The sequence below is a fragment of the Triticum aestivum genome, chromosome 7B (assembly GCF_018294505.1).
Source record: "Triticum aestivum cultivar Chinese Spring chromosome 7B, IWGSC CS RefSeq v2.1, whole genome shotgun sequence".
Classification (NCBI taxonomy): Eukaryota; Viridiplantae; Streptophyta; class Magnoliopsida; order Poales; family Poaceae; genus Triticum; species Triticum aestivum.
Genome location: NC_057813.1, coordinates 565,637,288 through 565,662,954, shown reverse-complemented (window position 1 = coordinate 565,662,954; position 25,667 = coordinate 565,637,288). Strand labels below are relative to the sequence as shown.

Genomic DNA, 25,667 nt, shown 5'->3' with positions numbered 1-25,667 from the left:
TTACAATAATTTGCTGCCAAACACACCCAAATGGTTGGCGGCAAAACATCTCTCGGTTTTTCCAATTGCTAGCCCAAGTTTGTCTAATGTGTGGCAATCCACCGGGCGGGGGCCGGATATGTACTCCACGAGCTGCCCAGGTAGTTTATCCAGCAGACCTTGGAGAACGTTCTGACCTGCACACAAAATTGTTGCCTTTCAGTGATGGGTGTCACAGTTATTTTTCAGGTCAGGAATAGCCACGGTGGTACAGCAGCCGGAGTTAGTCGAAGGTATGTACCTCCATTTTTCTTCATGCGAGCAAACTGTACGATGTCCCGGCTCGCGACATGACCTGTTGAGCTTTCCAGCCGCTTACCGTAGCCCGCCTCTAGCATCTGACAAAGCCAGGGGGAATTGTCAGATAAGCATTAGTGGTACTTCATGTTGCGTTGAAAAATAAGCAGGCAGCCTTTGTTCATCAGGCAAACCACATGTGATTCGTAAAATTGTTTCTGGTAGGTGCAAGTGAATTCCTGCATCTTCGTTGGACGCATGGCACCGCAGATGCCGTTAAAGTGCCTTCAAGAAGCTCAATTCTGAAAATATTCAGTAAATGTTCACCTTCATTTCTGTGAAATCAGCATCTCCTACTCCCACAATGATAATAGACAAGGGCAACTCTGATGCCCTCACAATAGAATCTATTGTTTCTTGCTTGTCAGTAAATACTTCAGCCTGCAAACAATGCTCGGGTGAATTTTGTGAGCTAACATCAATCACATGAGGATATCTGATTACATACCGTAATAATGAGTAAGACCGAATATGTTTTACTTCCGTTTTCCACAGAATGGCTGACAATTTCTGCAGCCTTGTTGATCACGGGCCCAAACATGGTTGGCCCCGCAAGGGAAACCACTTTTAGAGTATATTCATAAGCTGCAAATACCTCAGCAACTCCTGTGAGCTGTGATGGGAATAGAATTAGACAAGTATGTAAACATGAAAGGCGGTCTAAGAAATACAAGTGCTATCAGCTGCAAAAAATGCATTAGGTCTGCAAAACTGGTATAAGCAATATAAATAAAATACCATCAGTTATTCTATATTACTGTATTATACACGTTGCTCTAATATTTTGTCAGCATTCATGAACAACGTTCATTTTGTAGCATGATATTTCTTGTGCCAATAGGTCGAACATGATAAGAACATCACTATTTTGTAACCATGACATTCATGAGTCCAACATGAATCTAATTCCCGAGTCAACAATATCTGCCCGCTAACATTTGCAAGGAAAGCCAAAAAGAGAAGGGTATTCGAAGCTTAACAGAACTTGGCTCTGGAGCACTATGTTCTCGTGTGCGAAACATTAGTTGTTCAGTTAAATACTAGTACTACTGATGAAAAACAAGTAAATGAATGAAGTACATAATGAATCTTACCTCCTCATTGACCAAGTTGAAACAGCATGATAGATGATGGCCTTGTATATTTGCACCAAAACCCATTGCTTGAATTTTGCTACCATTGCCATAAGACCGCAGAACTTTGCCGACCCCTTGTATTGCCTGGTGCATCAAATGGTTCAATGAGAAGGCGTTCAGTTTCAAGAATATCTAATTAACGTCATAAAATTCCTAACCTGCTGGTATAAGTTTAGACTGCCAGAGGGGTCAATGTAGTGCCAAGACGATTGTGAACCAAGAATACCATTACTTGCTGGAAACACAAGCACCAACAAATCGTTAAAATAGCTACATAAAAATCATTTAAGCTGTTAATTAAGAAACTAACCTGTAAAATCTATAGCCACCATAAACATGAGCTCATAACCGTAGGATATATGGTCCAAGAAAGTATATTTTACCTTCTCCTGGAAATTATCCAAGAACAGTTTTCCTTTCTTTCTTTTTAAGAGCTGTCCTTTCAAAAGAACAAAGATTGCTTAGATCAAGAGGCTAGATGGAGTGATTTTTTGTTAAGTATGTTGCGTTGTATAATTAAAATCTAACCTTCCTTTGTCCCTTATGGCTGTATAAATCTGCTCCAGCCTTTGATTTATACAGTGTTTCAAGCTCCCTATTTCTTTTGCTACCGAAGATCCAACAAGCCAACCTGGGCTGATACCATTGATAGATCCATGGATCGGGTAGGCTAGGTTAGATCGGTATTATACCTTCACTTTAGTTCGAGGTGCCTGATGCAGTGGCCATGGTGTCGGTGGCCATGGCGGTGCTGTGGAGGTGAACGGAGGGGAGCTCAGCGTAGAGGTCGACGGTGAAGTGGCTGGTGGCGCTGGCGGCGGCGCTTCCCGCCGCTGTCAGCTCCGCCTCAATCGGTAGGCAGGGCAGGTGGGGTCCGAACCATACTTGGCGTCCTGCACTCGTGGCCCCCACCTCCCTTATATGGAGCTGCGCAACAGGGGCCCGCAACCCAGTTGTGTTGAGCGTCCCCGATCAGGACTAAGTCAAGGGTCCAGTTGGCCGTTGGGCCAACTAGTGGAGATCAACACTAACAAAATCTGCTCCAGCCTTTGATTTATACAGTGTTTCAAGCTCACTGACAGTTGTATGGAGAGTCCTATTTGTCAAAACAGTAACGAAAATGATTAAACTAAGGGATCAATGGCAAAATATGCCAAACTACTTTCTCAACAAACCTACCCAATAATTTTGTGATTTCCATTGACATCAAAGTCTAAACACTCAACTAGCAGTGGGGTATCCTGAAATAAAGTCACAGGTTGAAAAACAAAAGATCAGATTAACCTTGAAATTTCACATGGGCAAAACATGGCCGATGGAAATATTCATTTTCTAAGAATTAGGACTAACTTGGCACCCGCCAAAAAGATAAATGTACTTGCCTTGCTACCATACTGTTGTGATGTCAGTACTATAGGCCTCCAAACAGGTTTTAAATTGTTATTGACCACTTCTGTTTCACAGAGAGGAATTGCAATAGGACTTTCTGACGACCTTGAGATTCTCAGGAAGGGATCCTGCACAACATAAATCAGTCATTCACAACTGCAACTAATCAGATTAACCTTATAAATACCAAGGAAGTTATACATACACTTTTTGGGGCAGTGCCCTTGTTATACAGGTTCAGGCAGTGGAATGTCATCTCAACTGCCATCCTCGACGAAACATTTTCTTGAGCATGAACAGTCAATGTGCTATGTAGTGGAGCTCCAGAATCATTTCGGAGATTCAATTTTAGGCTCCGATTTGGCCTTGTCAGTACCTGGGAAAACAGCAAAGGGGTGCAAAATAAAATATAAGGAGAATGAATTTGTGTTTCTTTTCCTTCATTTGCATTTATTTAGAGAAAATATATACTGCAGCTGGATTATGCATTGGATCATCTAACTGATGTTGGACAACCTTGGATAAACTGCAGATGGCTTCCCCTAGAAAATATTGATCACCCCAACACAACATCTGCACAAGATAAATAATTTAGGCTTCAATAGTTGTGTATAAAGTAACATACTAGAAATTCTAAGGATGCTATAAGGTTCTCTCTTGTGCGAGTCACTAACGTAAATGATAGCCTAGAAAACTTGCAATTAATTTTTGTGGTGAATGGAACAACTCTACCATGAGCTCATCATCCAGATTGTTTAGAACAAATATTCTGTGAAAGTTCTACCCGCTAGTTTGAGCCCTCGTTGATTGTATATGGACAATATTTATGCGAGTTTTAATACCTTTCGTCTTTTGACCCGATATTACATTACGCAGGGGCAAAATAATGAGCAAACAAACACAGGTAGAATGCTCACATGTGTGCGGAAGAAAGAATGAGGCCCCAAACGTGTAATCTGGCTACATGTTTAACACCATTTACTCAGTCCATCAGTTTGGAGGGCTAATTATTTGTTGGGCAAATATGCATCACCAAGTAGGATTTTTTTTGGTAGAAAACAATGTGCTCAATTCTTTAACCATTTTACTAGGCATGTTGACTATGTTTTAACATATTGGCCCTTTTCTCCAGCATGACTGCATAATATTGTACTGACTGTTGGATGAATGGCAACTAGTATTTCCTGAGGGCCAAAGGCCATTACATATACATGTGTGTCAAAGTGCAGAAAATCCCTTATACAATGGGGATATACCGAAAAGGGACTATACACATCTAACACCCCCCCTCAAACTCATGGTGGATCACCAACACTGAGTTTGGAGAGGAAAAAGCCGTGCTGCGCTCGAGTCTGTGCCTTGGTGAAGAAGTCCGCCAACTGTAACTCAGAGGGCACATAGTGAAGAGCAAGAGTCTGATCCTGCACAGCAGCACGCACAAAGTGGGCATCCACACCGATGTGCTTGGTGAGCTCATGCTTCACCGGGTCACGCGCAATACTGACAGCGCCAGTACTGTCTGACAGTAAGGGAGTCGAGGTAGTAGCAGACACACCAAAATCCTCAAGTAACCACCATAACCAGATCACCTCAGCCGTCAACATCGCCATGGCTCGCAACTCAGCCTCTGTACTCGAGCGAGAAACTGCAGTCTGTTTCTTTGTCTTCCAGGCAATAAGAGAGCCACCAAGAAAGACACAATAAGCAGACAGCAAGCGTCGATCAGAGGGATCACTAGCCCAGGTAGCATCAGAGTAGGCCTGGAGCTCAAGAGAGCTGGAGCGGGGAAAGAAAAGGCGCTGAGAGATCGTGCCACGAAGATACCGTAGAACACGGAGGAGATGACTATAGTGGACAGAGGTGGGGGCTGAAACAAACTGACTCAGGATGTGGACAGGATAGGAGATGTCAGGATGCGTAACAGCAAGATAGACAAGACTGCCAACAAGATGACGATAGCGAGTGGGATTAGGAAGAGGGTCACCATTGGTGGCACGAAGCTGAACATTGAGCTCCATAGGAGTCACAACCGTGCGCTCATCACCGAGAGCAGCGCGAGTAAGAAGATCCTGAATATATTTTTCTTGGGAGATGTAGAAGCCATCAGAGGTCGAGGAGATCTCAATCCCAAGAAAGTAGCGAAGTGGACCAAGATCAGTCATGAGAAACTGGTCGCGAAGGCGAGCCTTAACAAAGGCAATGTAATCAGTTGTCGTCACCAGTGATGATCATGTCATCAACATAGAGAAGGAGAAGAGTCCGACCATGAGGAGACGTGTGAACAAACAACGCGGGATCATGGTCACTGGGCAAGAAACCAGCGGCGGTCACCACAGAGGCAAAGCGCTCAAACCAGGCGCGAGGGGCCTGTTTGAGACCATATAGGGAGCGGCGAAGTCTACAGACCATACGATGAGGAGCATAGTACCCTTGTGGTGGCTGCATATAAACCTCCTCACGCAACTCGCCATTGAGAAAAGCGTTCTGAACATCAAGTTGAGAGATAGACCACTGACGAACAGAAGCCACGGTAAGAAGAGTGCGGACAGTGGTCATGTGGGCCACAGGAGCGAATGTCTCATCATAATCACGCCCCTGCTCCTGCTGAAAGCCACGGGCCACAAGACGAGCTTTGTAGCGCTCAAGAGAACCATCGGAGCGAGTCTTAAGCTTGTAGACCCACTTGCAGGTGATGGGACGGACACCGGAAGGGAGGGGAACCAGATCCCAAGTGCCAGAGCGCTCAAGGGCAGCAAGCTCCTCGGCCATCGCAAGCTGCCATTCAAGCTGAGTCATGGCAGTGCGATAGGAAGTGGGCTCAGTCAAAACAGAGAGACCATACCGATCAGGGGAGTAGCGATTAGGCGGAGGGCGAGGCCGAGCACGAAGGTTATGAACCGGGGAAGGCGTGAGAGGAGGTGCACCAGAGGTGGAAGGCTCGTCAGAGGAGACATCCTCAGTACGAGATCGTCGAGTATAGTTGAGAGGAAACGGTGGGAGAGGACGGCGGACTGGAGAGGATGGGGGAGAGGTGGAGGAGGAGGATGGAGAAGACGGGGTCGATGGTGAATGAGAAGGAATGAGAGGTGCCGGAGGAAGAGGTGACACATGAGGCACATAGCAGGGTGTATCGGGAAGGAGAAGGAAAGAAAGGTCGTCCACAGAGAAACTTAAGGAAGAAGAACGTGGGTAGTAAGAACGAGACTCGTCAAAAGTCACATCACGCGAGATGCGCAAGCGACGACCCACAGGATCCCAACATCGATAGCCCTTGTGCTCATCACTGTAGCCAAGGAAAACACACTCAACCGACTGAGCAGTCAGTTTGGTGCGTTCTCGGGGGGCAAGAAGAACATAGCAGACGCATCCAAACATACGAAGAGCTGAGTAGTCAGGAGAGCGACCAGGGAGACACTCCATAGGAATGCCACCCTGCAGAGCAGTCGAGGGCTGAATGTTGATGAGATAGGTGGATGCGGAAACAGTCTCAGCCCAAAAATGGGGTGGAAGGGAAGCAGCAATCATCAGCGCACAAGCCGTCTCAAGCAAATGACAATGCTTTCGCTCGGCAACGCCATTCTGAGCATGAGCACCAGGACAGGAGAACTGGGCAAGAGTACCCTGTTCCGCGAGAAAACCACGCAACAGCTGAGAGATATACTCTCCAGCGGAGTCAGCACGAAAAGTACGAATGGGCGTGGCAAACTGGGTGTGAACCATGGCAGCAAAACGTTTGTATATAGGGAGAACCTCGCTACGAGATTTCATGAAGTAGAGCCAAGTGTAGCGAGAGAAATCATCAATAAACAAAACATAGTAGCGATGACCACCTTTCGAATCAAAGGGAGCAGGACCCCAGACATCAGAATGAACTAAGTCAAAAGGACGCTGAGATACAGACTCACTAGTAGGATAAGGTAACTGAGTCTGTTTGCCAAGTCTGCAACCATTACAATGTAAGGAGACATCTCCAGATACAGACCCTAAGAGGCCCTGACGAACTAAGGAAGACAAGCGAGAGCCACAGATGTGACCAAGTCGATGATGCCACTGCTGGAAGGACGCAGACGAAGAGGCAGCAAGAGCATGAGAGCTCGCAGAAGTGGTGGCAGCGGAAGGAACACAAAGCCAGTCAACATCCCAAAGGCCCTCTGACTCACGGCGCCGGGGGCCAGCACCAACCAAAGCCTTGGTGCGACGATCCTGAATGGAGCAAGAGTCGGTATCAAGAATGACACGACAACCAGAATCAGTAAGTTGGGCAGCAGAAAAAAGATTCATGGTAAGTTGAGGAACATGTGAAACACTCGAAACAGAAAAAGATGGAGTGGAAAGAATACCACGACTAGCAACAGGAAGAGATGTGCCATCGACAGTAAGAACATTAACAGGCGAATCAAGAGGTCGGAGAGAAGACAACACGGAAGAATCAGAAGACATATGAAAGGAGGCTCCAGAATCCAGAACCCACGAAGATGTACCTGACTGTGTAGATGCCTGTGATGATGAGGATGAGGATGCAGTCACAGTAGCAGCAGAGCCAGTCGACGAGGGGCCTGAGGAAGCAAGAAGATGCTTGAGGCGAACAATGTCCTGGTCAGTGAGTGACGGAGTCGAGGAAGACACAGGAGGCCTGTTGGAGGAGCACCTCTGGTCTCGCTTCTTCTGGCGACAATCAGACTCTGGGTGACCTGGCCGGGAGCAGTAACCACAGACGGTGTCACGGCACGACGTTCCCTTCTCAGCATAAGGAGGATGGCTCACCCCCCCGGAGGAGTGTGCAGGAGCGGTGGAGCAGTGAGGCGAGCAGACGACACAGGAGCCCGGGCAGCCAAAACTGACGGAACCAGAAGTAACCCAGCAGAGCGAAGGCGGGTCTCCTCGGCACGAAGCTCAGCAAGTATCTCTAAGATAGGAACACGACCATGAGCAAGCAAGTGAGCACGGCGAGGCTCAAACTCAGAGCGGAGACGAGATAAGAACTCATGGACCCTCTGAAACTCCAAGTCAGACCTCGTAGTCTGACAACAACGGCAAGTGCCACAAACAATTGTCCACAGTGAGTAAAGCTGACGCCAGATGGCAGAGCACTGGGAATAGAACTCATCCACAGACGAGTCACCCTGCTGAAGAGCATGCTCCTGACGCACCACAAAGAGGTATAGAGCATCACCAGAGGGCTGATAGCGCTGACAAAGATAGGACCACATCGCTGCAACAGTGCCGAGGCCCATGAACTCTGAAGCAAACTGAGGTAGGACACCTGCAGTAAGAACAGCAGCAGCTCGAGCATCATCATTGCACCACTGAGTATAAGCAGATAGATCATCCCGGTAGACAGAAAGAGCATCAGAATATGCGGATACGTGCTGATCATAAGCATCAACTGCAGCATCATCAAGAGCCTTGGCGGCATCCCGATCAGCCTGAGAAGCATCCGCAGCAAGCACCGGCGGTACCGGTGGAACAGGAGCCACCGGAGAAACAGGGCTGGGCGGACAGGGAACCTCGCCAGAGATAACACCCCACAGAAGGAGACCCCGCATATGGATGCGCATGAAACCCACAAACTCAGCATAGTTGGTGCCGTCAAAAATCACTGAGCACCGAGGAACAACAATATAACCCGAAGAAGACATGAGGAATTTGCTGCCTTTCTTTCTCTCTCTCCCTTTTTTTGGATTCAACTGCTACTGTAGGCCCGATCTGGATCAGGCACAACTGCTCGCGAGGCCAGAGAGTGAGCGGGGGATCGAGCGGGCGAACGAGGCCCGATCTGGAGCTGGGACCAGCAGAGCCCGGGGATCTAGCAGCGCTCGAGGGCAGGAGCTCCCGCAGCCGACCGAAGCAGACGAGGAGGGGTCGGGGGCGGCCGGGCCCGAGCGAGAAGCCGATGCAGCCTCGCGCGTTCGAGGGAGCCGAGTGCTGACGAGCGGCGGCCGGGCCCGAAGCAGAGCAGCACTGGGAGGAGCGGGGGCGAGGGGTCCAGCACCTGGGGACCGGGGCGTCGGCGATAGCAGAGGGGCTCAGCCCATGTGGCAGAGAGGAAAGCCGGTCTAGGCCGGACGGGTGACGGCCGGAGATGGCCGGAGACGGGGGCGGCCGGACTAGGGACGAGGCGCACGGAGTTGCTGCGTGCGGGGGGAAGGGGCTAACCTAGTATCTGATACCATGTTGGATGAATGGCAACTAGTATTTCCTGAGGGCCAAAAGCCATTACATATACATGTGTGTCAAAATGCAGAAAACCCCTTATACAATGGGGATATACCGAAAAGGGACTATACACATCTAACACTGACCACAGGCCTCTTTTCAGTAATTATTTTCTAATTAGCACGAAAGGTATTTACACCACTAAATCTAGCCATAAAAACAAGAAGAGTGAAATAAAACAACAAAGCTTGTCTTGATTTCAAACATGGCTCCAACAAAAACATGAATTACGGCGCAGAATATACCTTCACTGGTGTGTTGAGATGCTCTTTGGCAATGTCATATATCCTGAATCTATGATGCCAAAAAAAGAGTAACAGTAAGTATGATCGTTCTAGAAGTAATGAGAATGTTTATAGGAGTATTTTATAGACTTACATGAGCAGTTGCGAAATTGCAAATCTGTAATTTATTATGGTTCTCGTGACCCACAAAGGTTCCAGTGAATTCAATATCACTTCAGTGCGGCCAATCTCTTCAAGGTCTTCATTTACTTTTGTGTAAACCACTAAAATAGCATTAGTCTGTACCAAGCAAAGTAGATGACAGTTATAGGCTCCGGTACACACATGTGCTGTAAAAGATTTTGTACACCACAATGAAAAGTCGACATTATCATACATGTGTGCTGGTGCAATTACATATTCAAACGTGTGAGAACCCAGAATTAACTTCCAGACCCTCCTGTGTATATTTGTCAACCCCAGGATCATTGTTGACAACACAGCGAAATGATATCATCGCACAATGCGTAAAAGATATTACAAGTTTAAATATATCTTGCCACAAGGCATACATAGAGAAATGTCTCATGACATTTATTACAATCAGAAAGCAGCGGAAAGTACAATGCGTAGCGACTCCATCTCAGCCACAGGCAGTCGATGTAGTCCACATGACCTCACTCCTACGGATCGCCATAGTTGTCATAGTCATCACCTTCGTCTTCATGGAACTCTATTGTTCAACAAAAGTATTGCCATGAGTACATTACGTACTCAACATGCCTCCCACGGGGAAGGACCTAATAGCTACATGTGGCTTCAAAGGAAGGCCGTATGGCTCATTTGCATAAAGCTAATTTTGTTTGACAAATAAGGTAGTTGAATAATAGCGGTTTTAGATGAAAACATGTTTTATCTCCAGAATAATATCTTTCTTCAAGTGAGGATCCTCGATCAACTCACGTCCTTCATAGGTTTCAAGAATAGGGGCAAAGAGGGAATAAGCAAGACAGGTCCCGTACGTCAAGAAAGATTCATGCGTTGCCCATGACCGTAGACATGGCTATTCGAATAGTTTTACACTCTGCAGAGGTTGTACACTTTACCCACACGACACAATCCCGACTTGTTGCCACTAGCCGTCGCTAGCATAGTACACCATTTGGTATACCGGCAGGGGGATTGTGACGAGGTCTTTCATTAGACCAAACTTACTGTGCCAAGCCCACTAGGTTTCAACATGGAAGTAACCGCAGTTCACAGTCCGGGCCCCCCTTTTGTGCCGAGGATACTCCTCGCAAGGCAGCTATCCCATCTGCGGTACGGCGATGACGACAATAAGAGTGAACTAACTAATTAACCAAGCGAGTGTCCATATAGCATGTGCTTGTACTGTTATCACAATCTTCAAATCCAAGACTTATTAGGCCTCATGCGGCACGGACGACTGATTGCCCCCTTCAACACGTGAAGGGCGGCCAATCGCTCCTTCAATCCTTGATTCAGCTGTCGCCCGCACCAGTATTCAGATGGTAAGTTTCACCGAGAGTAGAAGAGAGTAGAGGAGATCAACAAGGCCCAACTGGCCTAGCTCAACATTAAGTTTCAAATGTCAATGACCCAGAGGCCATTCAACAAAGCACCTATAGGATGATAAGCATGGCTAAGCATTTCTACTCTACTGGAACTATATACTTCTACTCAGGTGTCAAGTAAATAGGCGACAAGCGGATCAGGGTAATGTGTCAATCGACACACTAGCTACAAGAACTCAAATAGGATGCATATAGTAACCATAAAACACAATGCAATTTTGTAAACATAGGATAAATATGATCAAAGAAGGAGGCATGCCTTCATTGTTGAGTCCTTCTTCAGTAACCTGTTCTGTCCTTGTCCAACATCGTCACTCCCTACTCGTCGTAACGATAGCAAATGGAAAACAAATAAATACCCACACAATAGTAAATCCAAAACATCGAAACCAAATTAAGAGTGGATGGTAAGATATTGATCAAGATGGAGATTCCAAAAGGAGATAGCATGATTGGAAGGTAAGCAGAGGACTCAATGAAGTGACATGGTTTAGGTTGAAATGGCTAAGGAAGGCTTGCCAACAAGACTAACGTTCTGATACGCACTATGCTACTATCCACTAGTAGTTCCCACTACACATCTTAGCTAAATGAAAACTACCACATAACAAACACAATGGCATCAACACACATGGAATGGAACCAACATATGCATTTTAACTACCAATCATAGAATGGCATGATAAAGGTAACAGACAACCACAATTAAATATTTAGATGAAATCAAAATAGTTATAATGGTCAATAGCAGGTAAACATGCACATCAACTATATAACAATTCAAAAGCAAGTGTTTCATAAGACAAACAAATAAACAAACAAACAAAAATTACAAACCATACTAGTTAATCAATGAAACATCATACAGCAACATGAATTTAGTTGGACCTAGGTTTAACCTTAAAACAATATTAACGAAAGTAGGATCAACTCCTTTATACCAACCAATTCATTTGTCAAACAATTAACAAGAAACTATACAACACACGGAACAAGTGCATGAACAACTATCCTAGGCATGATATGATTAGGAGTAACAATCAACCAAGAGTAAATATTTGGAGGAATCCAAATACTTATAATGGTTAACAACAAGCAAAGACTAAAAATCAATCATAACAACTATTAGCAAGTATTTCTATAAAAGAAGACAAACCAATACTAAGATAGAAACTTATTAAACAACTTAATAATAGCACACATATCACACAACGCATGTGAGTACCGAATCACTAGAGGTCTCAATGAATAACAGAAGCATCACACATACGAGTGATCATGCTAAGATACTAAACTAGGACATGATCTTTATAATAACAAATAACAAATGTCCAATTGACCACTAGCAACAATATTATCACCACATGCTTGTAACAACATGGCAAACTATGCACACTAAGCATAAGAAAAAAATGCAACTCAACTAACATGAAAGGTAAACTATCCTAAGCATGTGATGAGCAATTGAAACATGTATAAATCACTCATAATACTAACATCAGACAAAGTTAAACCATCTTTAAGGAAGAACTAAACTAGGCAACTATAACACAGAACATCATAAGACATGAAAGATCACTTGCATGAATGAGGGTTAGGCATACAACAATGCAACAATAGATACACATGTATAACACTGAGCAGGGATGATCATTACACGAGGTACCAAATTGTGATGCTAATAGAATACAACTCACAATAATAAGATATCTTAGTTGATATCAACTAACATGACAATCAAGCATGCAATAGGACACCACCATGCATTCTAGTTGTGATGTATAAGCACACCGAGGAAGCATACTAAGCATGTAGGAAACTAAAAACCAATTCATGGCATCACCAAATCAACATGTATTATACTAGCATGAATTACATGATTCCATGTATTTCCTATCTATAGTATGTCATACACTTGCAAGTACATAGATAAACAACTTAGGCATCATCTAATACATGAATCGATACACACATGTTATGCAATCACAACATCATGACATGGTATGGATCAATCAAGAAGGAATCATATACTACTAGCATGTATCTACTAACATGTATCTCTACCAAGCAAGACCAACCCTAAGTGTGACCATATAGTACAAACTAGCAATCATATATCAGATGATAGGACACGATCAAAACATGTGTTCTACTCTAATCACTTGCTAACAAAGCATGGTAATAACTAGATAAATAAACACCTATGATAATTAGCAAGACGATGTAATAAACTAAGTTCTATGTCACAAGAATAAATTCTATATAGTAATACAAATATGAACCATGACATAAAACAACTAACCAAGTGATCAATCATAACAACATCTACAAAATAAGTTTAACAACTAGGAAATTATATTCTACGCAACGAACTATAATGCACTCATTTCCAATCAACAAGACATTTCATTTGATCTCTAACATAAGCAAAACTATCCAATAAAACGTACAAAAAATATATAAACATCTATTGTCGGAACGCCATGATTTCAAACCAATAAAATAAGAATGCGACATGGAAGAACAAGAATATGTAAACTATATCTAAAACATCACCATGCTAAACAAAATTAAAATACGATATGAAGTATTTCATGACTAGATAAATAAAACAAAGTTTAGAATAATTCTATGCAATTACCAACATGGCGAATGTTCGCCAAATATTGTACGCATGTATAAGATAGGGCTACATGCTACAAAAATAACACTTGAGACAAGTACCAATATAAGATAAATAAATAAAATAAACCTTACAACAAATCTAGTCGATCACATGTAACTCATAGAATTATGAAATAAGTAGGAGCAACTTCTAGGCATATAACGAACATACAAATATCATACTAACATGAAAGTTCACCGGTCAACTCCACGCGTGTTAACAAATCACAAGAAATAATGTGAAACAAAAGTGTAACACACTACTCCAATTAGGCATGAATTATATACATGAAACCATAGAAACTATATTAAAATCAATAGACATGTCTAACACAAGATAATAACAATACAAACAAAATATTATCGACTTGCGATAACAAACACTATAATCGGTAAACAAATAAATCTAACCAGTCATTTGTCACATGCAAAAATTATGAGACCAAAGGATGCACTCATAAACATCTGAACAATGACATATCAATACAAATTTCACCGATGAAGAAACCCGATTCAATCTTCGACAAGAGCGGCTATAACAAAAATTTATACTAAACTCCTATTGATGAAACTAGCGATCTAACTCCACCACGTCGTTTCCATGCTCGTAATAAACGGTTCATCTATTGGATCGGAGATCAACCGGTGAACCAAAATGAGAGAAACATGACCATGCCATTGAAAATCATACGGTTCAGGACCACAACATCATGGGCGCGGCCAACTACTACCATAGGCTGCAACGGGTTGTCTAGGGCGTAGGTTAGATAGGATTGGGTGGGCATGTGGAAGGAATTGGATAGAGACTCACCGAGGTTTGTAGAATGGTGCGATGAACTCGATGAACAGTGTAGACGAACATGTAAAATTGTTCGCGTGTGGTGGATGAAACATGTTGTTTCTTCTCTAAACGGAGCTGCGGCATGGAGGAGAAGTTCCCGGTGCAAGAAAACAGATGGGGATGGCCTCCTTCATCGGGGTCGAACACCAGTGTCCATGGAGCACCGTTTCTTTGCAGAGTGTTATGGAGAGAACAAGGAAGGGAGAGGCAGGAGTTTCTGCGGGGTGCAAGAGGAGGTAGAGGCGCACAATAAGGAGGGGCTGCCGTTTTGGAAACTGATGGGATTTATAGGAAAGAGGGAGGGCTGTTTCTCTTCTGACGTTTCCTCTCTGTGCGCTGTGTGCGAGCGAGCTTAAGGACGAATGAAGGGAAGGAGAAGAGGCCCTCGTTGGGAGAGGTGGAGAGTGGAGAGAAATAGGAAGTCAGGAGGAATTAAAGGAAGGCAACAATCCAGGTACATGGCTGTTTCGTTTGTGGGATCCGGCTTGCCTGTTCCCTCCCCGTGCTCCCATCCGTGCTCCCACTTTATCCTACGGTTATCTTTTTTTCTTTTTTCTTTCTAATCTAATCATCTCCCAGGAAGGTACAGAAGAGAAGAAAGAGAAGAGGCGTTAGTTGGAGAGATGGGCCACTTCCTTTAGCCCAACTGGAAAGGAAGAAAGAAAAGATGGACCTAGCCCATTTGGATGGAAAAAAAATATGGCTACACCTACGGAAGAGATATATGTTGAGCAAGGGAATTTTGCCTAGAGTATGAGAGAGGAAATGAATTAGATTTTCCTAAAAGGAAAACTAACTAACATGGAATAGAAGATCAAACAACAATCAAAACAAGTTCCAAAAATACAAATGCGCATAATTTAATATGCTGAAGCGAGAAAAAGAAAACCCAACTAAAAGAGAAGAACAAAACTCAAATTTAAATTTAAGTTCGCATTAGATCAAATTAAATCCACTAAATTATAAAAGTCCAATTTAAGCTTTGTTACCAAATAAAACAAATGAAATTTTCTCGCCCTGATTTTTGGAAATCTTTTTCTCAAACATTCCGAGAATCGGGATGTTACAGATCTACCCCCCTTAAAAGGAATCTCGTCCCCGAGATTCAGGAAAACTAAAGAGAATGGGTTTGGGTTGGCTTCGTCTTCGACATAGTTCCTCTTAGAGACACTTGTGGGTCATGGTCGATTATGATCTTGGTGACAAGCAACTTCAGGGCTTGATTGGAGATACCTCGATGGTTGATACTATCTCTAGCTTGCTGAAAGCTTGGAAGCAGTCCTTCGGTCTTGGCGATGGTAATCTGATAGCTTCTTTGGTTGGTTCAAATTCTTCTATCTTTCCCTTCTTCTTTAGATCAAGCTTTGGTGCGGTTGGACTAATTGATCCTTCCTTCAGGTTGAACTTCATGGTAGGTGCGGTGAAGGTCTTCAACTATTTTTCCTCTTTGCGATGAAGGTCTTCAAAACTTCGTTCTCGCCACAAATCACCGTCTACTACCCCCCTTAAAAGAGGTTTTCCAAAAGGTTCACTTTCATAATAGATATCCAAGTGGTTGTTGTAGCTTCTTTCCACTCAAAGTGTTCTCCAGGGTTGATAGAGAAGAGGGAGAGAGCGTAAGAGGAGTAAAAGAATCCTAAGCAAGGCAGAGATACCCCAGAAGATAAACAAAAGATAACACCGAGATAACCATGAAGCTATCCAAATAAAACTCAAAAGCAACTCATTTTGGCAAATAGGGTTTTAGTATGACTGCATAGGAAAACACCAAAAATATGCAAAAAATACTCACACAAGAAAGGTTTTGCGTCTACATGCTACGAGTTCTATCACTACAGGGGTGTTAACCAACCTAATCCTATATGGACGGTCACAATAAATCATGGGGCAAATCTTCGACATGGACGATTGGAGCATGATCGACGGTCGTTGCCTTCTTGAGGTCCCGAAGTGTCTTCTCTTGGAGAAATGTTGCTACTCAAAACTTCACGGGTTGAAGTTATCTTGAAATTCTTGGCACATCTTGTGAAGCTTCTGCCTTTTCAAAACCAACAGCAGGGAAAGGGTTTTTATATACTATAAGAAGATAAGGAAGTAGAGTTTAAATCTTATTTAAATAAGATAAGGCAAGAAGAGAAATATTGAACAAGAAGAGTATGAGAATGTATCTTTTCAAAATATTTTTTTCTTATAAAGATAGTCCCTAAGGCTTTCCTTTTCTAACTAAGGCCACACGACTAGGTCAACATCGGCTCTGATACCACTTCTGTGAGAACCCAGAGTTAACTTCCAGACCCTCCTGTGTATATTTGTCAATCCCAGGATCATTGTTGACAACACAGCGAAATGATATCATCGCACAATGCGTAAAAGGTATTACAAGTTTAAATATATCTTGCCGCAAGGCATACATAGAGAAATGTCTCATGACATTTATTACAATCAGAAAGAAGCGGAAAGTACAATGCGTAGCGACTCCATCTCAGCCACAGGCAGTCGATGTAGTCCACGTGACCTCACTCCTACGGATCGCCATAGTTGTCATAGTCATCACCTTCGTCTTCATGGAACTCTGTTGTTCAACAAAAGTATTGCCATGAGTACATTACGTACTCAACATGCCTCCCACGGGGAAGGACCTAATAGCTACATGTGGCTTCAAAGGAAGGCTGTATGGCTCATTTGCATAAAGCTAATTTTGTTTGACAAATCAGGTAGTTGAATAATAGTGGTTTTAGATGAAAACATATTTTATCTCCAGAATAATATCTTTCTTCAAGTGAGGATCCTCGATCAACTCACGTCCTTCATAGGTTTCAAGAATAGGGGCAAAGAGGCAATAAGCAAGACAGGTCCCGTACGTCAAGAAAGATTCATGTGTTACCCATGACCGTGGACACGGCTATTCGAATAGTTTTACACTCTGCAGAGGTTGTACACTTTACCCACACGACACAATCCCGACTTGTTGCCACTAGCCGTCGCTAGCATAGTACACCATTTGGTATACCGGCAGGGGGATTGTGACGAGGTCTTTCATTAGAGCAAACTTACTGTGCCAAGCCCACTAGGTGTCAACACGGAAGTAACCGCAGTTCACAGTCGGGGCCCCCCTTTTGTGCTGAGGATACTCCTCGCAAGGAAGCTATCCCATCTGCGGTACGGCGATGACGACAATAAGAGTGAACTAACTAATTAACCAAGCCAGTGCCCATATAGCATGTGGCTGTACTGTTATCACAATCTTCAAATCCAAGACTTATTAGGCCTCATGCGGCACAGACGACTGATTTCCCCCTTCAACACGTGAAGGGCGGCCAATCGCTCCTTCAATCCTTGATTCAGCTGTCGCCCGCACCAGTATTCAGATGGTAAGTTTCACCGAGAGTAGAAGAGAGTAGAGGAGATCAACAAGGGCCAACTGGCCTAGCTCAGCGTTAAGTTTCAACTGTCAATGACCCAGAGGCCATTCAACAAAGCACCTATAGGATGATAAGCATGGCTAAGCATTTCTACTCTACTGGAACTATATACTTCTACTCAGGTGTCAAGTAAATAGGCGACAAGCGGATCAGGGTAATGTGTCAATCGACACACTAGCTACAAGAACTCAAATAGCATGCATATAGTAACCATAAAACACAATGCAATTTTGTAAACATAGGATAAATATGATCAAAGAAGGAGGCATGCCTTCGTTGTTGAGTCCTTCTTCAGTAACCTGTTCTGTCCTTGTCCAACATCGTCACTCCCTACTCGTCGTCACGATAGCAAATGGAAAACAAATAAATACCCAAACAATAGTAAATCCAAAACATCGAAACCAAATTAAGAGTGGATGGTAAGATATTGATCAAGATGGAGATTCCAAAAGGAGATAGCATGATTGGAAGGTAAGCAGAGGACTCAATGAAGTGACATGGTTTAGGTTGAAATGGCTAAGGAAGGCTTGCCAACAAGACTAACATTCTGATACGCACTATGCTACTATCCACTAGTAGTTCCCACTACACATCTTAGCTAAATGGAAACTACCACATAACGAACACAATGGCATCAACACACATGGAATGGAACCAACATATGCATTTTAACTACCAATCATAGAATGGCATGATAAAGGTAACAGACAACCACAATTAAATATTTAGATGAAATCAAAATAGTTATAATGGTCAATAGCAGGTAAACATGCACATCAACTATATAACAATTCAAAAGCAAGTGTTTCATAAGACAAACAAATAAACAAACAAACAAAAATTACAAACCATACTAGTTAATCAATGAAACATCATACAACAACATGAATTTAGTTGGACCTAGGTTTAACCTTAAAACAATATTAAGGAAAGTAGAATCAACTCCTTTATACCAACCAACTCATTTGTCAAACAATTAACAAGAAACTATACAACACACGAAACAAGTGCATGAACAACTATCCTAGGCATGATATGATTAAGAGTAACAATCAACCAAGAATAAATATTTGGAGGAATCCAAATACTTATAATGGTTAACAACAAGCAAAGACTAAAAATCAATCATAACAACTATTAGCAAGTATTTCTATAAAAGAAGACAAACCAATACTAAGATAGAAACTTATTAAACAACTTAATAATAGCACACATATCACACAACGCATGTGAGTACCGAATCACTAGAGGTCTCAATGAATAACAGAAGCATCACACATATGAGTGATCATGCTAAGATAGTAAACTAGGACATGCTCTTTATAATAACAAATAACAAATGTCCAATTGACCACTAGCAACAATATTATCACCACATGCTTGTAACAACATGGCAAACTATGCACACTAAGCATAAGAGAAAAATGCAACTCAACTAACATGAAAGGTAAACTATCCTAAGCATGTGATGAGCAATTGAAACATGTATAAAGCACTCATAATACTAACATGAGACAAAGTTAAACCATCTTTAAGGAAGAACTAAACTAGGCAACTATAACACAGAACATCATAAGACATGAAAGATCACTTGCATGAATGAGGGTTAGGCATACAACAATGCAACAATAGATACACATGTATAACACTGAGCAGGGATGATCATTACACGAGGTACCAAATTGTGATGCTAATAGAATACAACTCACAATAATAAGATCTCTTAGTTGATATCAACTAACATGACAATCAAGCATGCAATAGGACACCACCATGCATTCTAGTTGTGATGTATAAGCACACCGAGGAAGCATACTAAGCATGTAGGAAAGTAAAAACCAATTCATGGCATCACCAAATCAACATGTATTATACTAGCATGAATTACATGATTCCATGTATTTCCTATCTATAGTATGTCATACACTTGCTAGTACATAGATAAACAACTTAGGCATCATCTAATACATGAATCGATACACACATGTTATGCAATCACACCATCATGACATGGTATGGATCAATCAAGAAGGAATCATATACTACTAGCATGTATCTACTAACATGTATCTATACCAAGCAAGACCAACCCTAAGTGTGACCATATAGTACAAACTAGCAATCATATATCAGATGATAGGACACGATCAAAACATGTGTTCTACTCTAATCACTTGCTAACAAAGCATGGTAATAACTAGATAAATAAACACCTATGATAATTAGCAAGACGATGTAATAAACTAAGTTCTATGTCACAAGAATAAATTCTATATAGTAATACAAATATGAACCATGACATAAAACAACTAACCAAGTGATCAATCATAACAACATCTACAAAATAAGTTTAACAACTAGGAAATTATATTCTACGCAACGAACTATAATGCACTCATTTCCAATCAACAAGACATTTCATTTGATCTCTAACATAAGCAAAACTATCCAATAAAACGTACAAGAAATATATAAACATCTATTGTCAGAACGCCATGATTTCAAACCAATAAAATAAGAATGCGACATGGAAGAACAAGAATATGTAAACTATATCTAAAACATCACCATGCTAAACAAAATTAAAATACGATATGAAGTATTTCATGACTAGATAAATAAAACAAAGTTTAGAATAATTCTATGCAATTACCAACACGGCGAATGTTCGCCAAATATTGTACGCATGTATAAGATAGGGCTACATGCTACAAAAATAACACTTGAGACAAGTACCAATATAAAATAAATAAATAAAATAAACCTTACAACAAATCTAGTCAATCACATCTAACTCATAGAATTATGAAATAAGTAGGAGCGACTTCTAGGCATACAACGAACATACAAATATCATACTAACATGAAAGTTCACCGGTCAACTCTACGCGTGTTAACAAATCACAAGAAATAATGTGAAACAAAAGTGTAACACACTACTACAATTAGGCATGAATTATATACATGAAACAATAGAAACTATATTAAAATCAATAGACATGTCTAACACAAGATAATAACAATACAAACAAAATATTATCGACTTGCGACAACAAACACTATAATCGGTAAACAAATAAATCTAACAAGTCATTTGTCACATGCAAAAATTATGAGACCAAAGGATGCACTCATAAACATCTGAACAATGACATATCAATACAAATTTCACCGATGAAGAAACCCGATTCAATCTTCGACAAGAGCGGCTATAACAAAAATTTATACTAAACTCCTATTGATGAAACTAGCGATCTAACTCCACCACGTCGTTTCCATGCTTGTAATAAACGGTTCATCTATTGGATCGGAGATCAACCGGTGAACCAAAATGAGAGAAACATGACCATGCCATTGAAAATCATACGGTTCAGGACCACAACATCATGGGCGCGGCCAACTACTACCATAGGCTGCAACGGGTTGTCTAGGGCGTAGGTTAGATAGGATTGGGTGGGCATGTGGAAGGAATTGGATAGAGACTCACCGAGGTTTGTAGAATGGTGCGATGAACTCGATGAACAGTGTAGACGAACATGTAAAATTGTTCGCGTGTGGTGGATGGAACATGTTGTTTCTTCTCTGAACGGAGCTGCGGCATGGAGGAGAAGTTCCCGGCGCAAGAAAACAGATGGGGATGGCCTCCTTCATCGGGGTCGAACACCAGTGTCCATGGAGCACCGTTTCTTTGCAGAGTGTTCTGGAGAGAACAAGGAAGGGAGAGGCAGGAGTTTCTGCGGGGTGCAAGAGGAGGTAGAGGCGCACAATAAGGAGGGGCTGCCGTTTTGGAAACTGATGGGATTTATAGGAAAGAGGGAGGGCTGTTTCTCTCTGTACTGTGGTTGTATGTTTCTTCTGACGTTTCCTCTCTGTGTGCGAGCGAGCTTAAGGACGAATTAAGGGAAGGAGAAGAGGCCCTCGTTGGGAGAGGTGGAGAGTGGAGAGAAATAGGAAGTCAGGAGGAATTAAAGGAAGGCAACAATCAAGGTACATGGCTGTTTCGTTTGTGTAGGTTAGGAACGTACAGAAGAGAAGAAAGAGAAGAGGCGTTAGTTGGAGAGATGGGCCACTTCCTTTAGCCCAACTGGAAAGGAAGGAAGAAAAGATGGACCTAGCCCATTTGGATGGAAAAAAAAATATGGCTACACCTACGGAAGAGATATATGTTGAGCAAGGGAATTTTGCCTAGAGTATGAGAGAGGAAATGAATTAGATTTTCCTAAAAGAAAAACTAACTAACATGGAATAGAAGGTCAAACAACAATCAAAACAAGTTCCAAAAATACAAATGCGCATAATTTAATATGCTGAAGCGAGAAAAAGAAAACCCAACTAAAAGAGAAGAACAAAACTCAAATTTAAATTTAAGTTTGCATTAGATCAAATTAAATCCATTAAATTATAAAAGTCCAATTTAAGCTTTGTTACCAAATAAAACAAATGAAATTTTCTCGCCCTGATTTTTTGAAATCTTTTTCTCAAACATTCTGAGAATCGGGATGTTACAAAACACAATTGAATTGAATTAAATATATCATTGCAATGAACTTTGGCATAAACAAAGATATCAAAATAATAACGAAAACAGAGCAATCTATTGTGAAAATGAGGCATATCGATTTCTGCAATGGTAGTTTCGAGATTCAGCCATTCGGGACGCAAGCCATATTTTCTTAGCTACAACCGAATATTGGCAACCGATAATAGAACCATAGGGAGTCTTATATAAATACCTCCAACCGATTTGTCGGTTCTATTATCGGTTGCCAATATTCAGTCCATATTTTCTTAGTTACATAAATACGCATGCAAAACGTATTTGTCCACTGGAATTGTAGTTCTTTACATAGAACTTATAGTGCTAAAATAGAAATCCATTTCTTTTTGCCTTTTGTATCACAACTATCCTCATAAAACTACAAGCCTAAACAATGCCAATTTGGAACTTGCGATATTGCTCAGCACACACTTTTTTGGTTCTAGAAAAAGGTTAGAAAATAGAAATAACATGTGGATATAGCAAACTCGGTCTGGTCCCTTTGGACCCCAAAAGATAACTAACATTGAGCAACATCTAGTTCAGTTCCAAGACTTTATTTCATTTTCATAGTTATTGTACAAAAATTGAGCCGCACTAGCAGAAAGGGAATATGAATGTACAGATTGAAATGTGGGAACAACTGAATGTAAGTTCTTACCTCAAAAGGAGCATCTGCATTTCCCGGCTTGGAAGCTGAAAAAGATAACTGTAATGCAGGAATATGGCGATAGGTCAGTGAAATGGGATCATCATATTGACATCCACTATCAGCTAGAGTTCATCCTGCAAAGCCCACATACGAGTCGAATTGGTTCTTCTACGTTACTGCTGGCTCAGGTTAGAAAAGAAGAGGAAAAAAACTTGCAACTCTTCAAGCATATAGATTATTCTTGTACGTGCATTAAAGCCATTATAAAGTCTAAACATTTTAACAGATAAACAGACTACAAAATTCTTCTAGCCCAAAATTCAGACACCAGCATGAATCATGACACATGTGGCACACAAATCGCTGCAAGCATATATATACTTGCATCATCCAGACTTAGGCACTGTTTGGCAATCCTCCACTCCCCCACCGCGGAGCGCATGGAGCGCCGTTCTAGCCAGCTCAGATTTATAGCTGCATGCCACTCCGCTCCGGAGCGGAGTTGCGGAGTGGGAGGGAATCCGAACGGGGCCTTAGTGGTATTATGTTTTATTGAACAACTTTTAAACCACAGGGAGTCATATATAAATACCTCCAACCGGTAATGCATGGACAAAACGTCCTCACTGCCAAGCGCTGAAGTGAGCATATATACCTCGAGAGGGGTGTAGAGGCCGTGAAGCGCGCGGCTGTTCGTCCAGCCCTGGCTCTTCCCCGCCGCGGCTGGCCCGTGGACGGTCGTCATGCCTACGCTGCCGCCGCACCAGTCCATCTGTAATGCCCGTTGCCTTAGAGCGGTCGAGGCGTGATCAGACGGGGAGCTCACAACGAGAGAGAGAGAGAGATCAGTGAGAGAGAGGCAACAAAGACGGGAGTGGCTACATCGATGGGTCTCCGGGTTTTATACCCGACCACCTCGCCGATGGTTTGGCATGATTGGTTTGATGTCCAGAGTTGACGTGTCAATATTTGCCTATTTGGCAAGGCCTTATAAAAAGTTGACAATGCCCTTCTGGATCCTGTGTTTGTGCGACCTTTGTGTGTGTCTGTGTGTTTGAACCTTTGTGGATTGTTGGTTTGGGCATTTTTGCTTTATAATATAAAGCGGGGTGAAAGTCTTTTTCGGTAAAAGTTGACAATGTTGATCAGTTTTGGTAGTATTTTAATTTCTGGCAAGCTAACGCGTCTGCAACAGCGCGTCCAGCGGTCAGGTGTTAGTGTTACACCATCCTCTATCTAGAGCTTACCATATTTGGTTGATATGCACGCGCTCGCCACCCGGCGGGCGCGCTCGTTTCCGACCAGGTGGATTAGCCTGATTGGAAAGTGACACTACGTGCCTATGTTCCTAAAAAGGAGACCATGAAAACAAAACAATGGCAGCCACCCACTCTCATCTCTCGTCGCGCATCATGCGTTCCTGCCCTCATGCCCGGCCGCCCCTGTCGCTCGCCGTAGACGCTCGCCGCCAGCGAGCTCGCCATCATCAAATTGCAAACAAAAGGCCGTTTGATCCGGTAGAAACTTTTTCGTCGCCTCCCTATTGCTCCACGGCGCCGAACACAACTCCGTTCCTTGCTGATGCTGCCCACCCCCGGTTGCAGTGTCAATTGCGACGACGGCATCGCTCGTGGCCAAAAGCCGGTGGTAGCAAAAAAGGTAAGTTGGCTCCATTAAAACTGAAGAACGGTTGTAACAGAAAAGTACACTGGTTCTAGCAAAACCCTTCACGATGGTAGCAAATAATGGACGTTTGTTCTAGCAAAAACCGGACGGTTGTAGCAAGAAAAATGGGCGCTAGTCCCAGCAAACCCAAACATGATGGGACCAACAATGGACATTGAATCAGATCTTATTGCTAGTAGTATGTTGATAGGACTATGCATAGACCGGTCGGAGTGACAGAGATTATCGAGGCTGAGTGTAGAAATTGATAAACACGGGACTGAAGGGGGACCAATATATATCTTAATGCTACGGTTGAGTTTACCTTAATGAGCTTTTTAGTAATTTTGTATGCTTGCTAATAGTTTCAATCATAAGTTCATAAAATTCCAAGTAAGGGATGTCATTCTAGCAGGGGCCTTTCCCACATATAAACTTGTAACAATGATCGGTTTAATAACCTAGCTGATTGAATGGGGACAATTCTGCACACCATACCATCATTATTCCACACTCGTTATTTATATTATATTATATCTTTACTTCGGCAACACCTAAAATTTATGCTTATTTTCTTCGTTATCTTGCAAAGTTACCTATTTATGCTCGCAATGTAGTTTTATTTCTTATTTCTAGATAAAGCAAACGCTCGGTGTACGTAGGGTTGTATCAGTGGCAAATAGGACCTGAGAGAATATTGATTTTAACTTTATCTCCTTGTGGATTCGACACTCCATACTTATCACCTTAATCTTTGGAAAGTGCTATGACAATTCCTTGCACTTGGGGACTATCACTTGCCGAGACTGGCCAATGAAGGCCATCACATCAGCAAGTAGACAACGCCTTCAACAAGGTGACGATGCAAGATCATCGTTGCTGATCTTGACCATTAAAGGCTAGAATGAAGGTTTTCACCTAGACTTGAAGTGGTATTCCAATCACCATCTCGATACGGAATTTTTGATAATTGTGTCGGCCAGTACTCAA

The 25,667-nt window shown here is 42.4% G+C and overlaps 1 protein-coding gene across 1 annotated transcript; it reads right to left on the bottom strand.

Moving 5' to 3' along the window:
• LOC123158181 (protein BONZAI 3-like) lies at positions 1-23,757 on the bottom strand. Its single transcript, XM_044576272.1, has 17 exons — positions 23,668-23,757; positions 23,022-23,069; positions 9,456-9,601; positions 9,323-9,371; positions 3,378-3,434; positions 3,067-3,237; positions 2,855-2,989; positions 2,652-2,713; positions 2,520-2,568; positions 2,001-2,039; positions 1,783-1,906; positions 1,631-1,707; positions 1,431-1,556; positions 785-949; positions 604-717; positions 281-377; positions 1-176 (listed from the first exon to the last, which is right to left on the bottom strand). The coding sequence occupies exons 1-17, from the start codon at positions 23,755-23,757 to the stop codon at positions 1-3; spliced, it is 1,725 nt and encodes a 574-aa protein (XP_044432207.1).
• Between the last annotated feature and the right edge of the window lie 1,910 nt (positions 23,758-25,667).

What these genes read in the sequence shown, in the direction of transcription:
- LOC123158181 (XM_044576272.1), bottom strand. Translation starts at nt 23,757, where the DNA reads ATGACGACCGTCCACGGGCCAGCCGCGGCGGGGAAGAGCCAGGGCTGG. An exon ending in GCAATTTCGCAACTGCTCAT is followed by an intron (nt 9,372 to 9,455) that starts GTAAGTCTATAA and finishes TTGGCATCATAG; the next exon opens with ATTCAGGATATATGACATTG. An exon ending in TCAACTTGGTCAATGAGGAG is followed by an intron (nt 950 to 1,430) that starts GTAAGATTCATT and finishes TTCCCATCACAG; the next exon opens with CTCACAGGAGTTGCTGAGGT.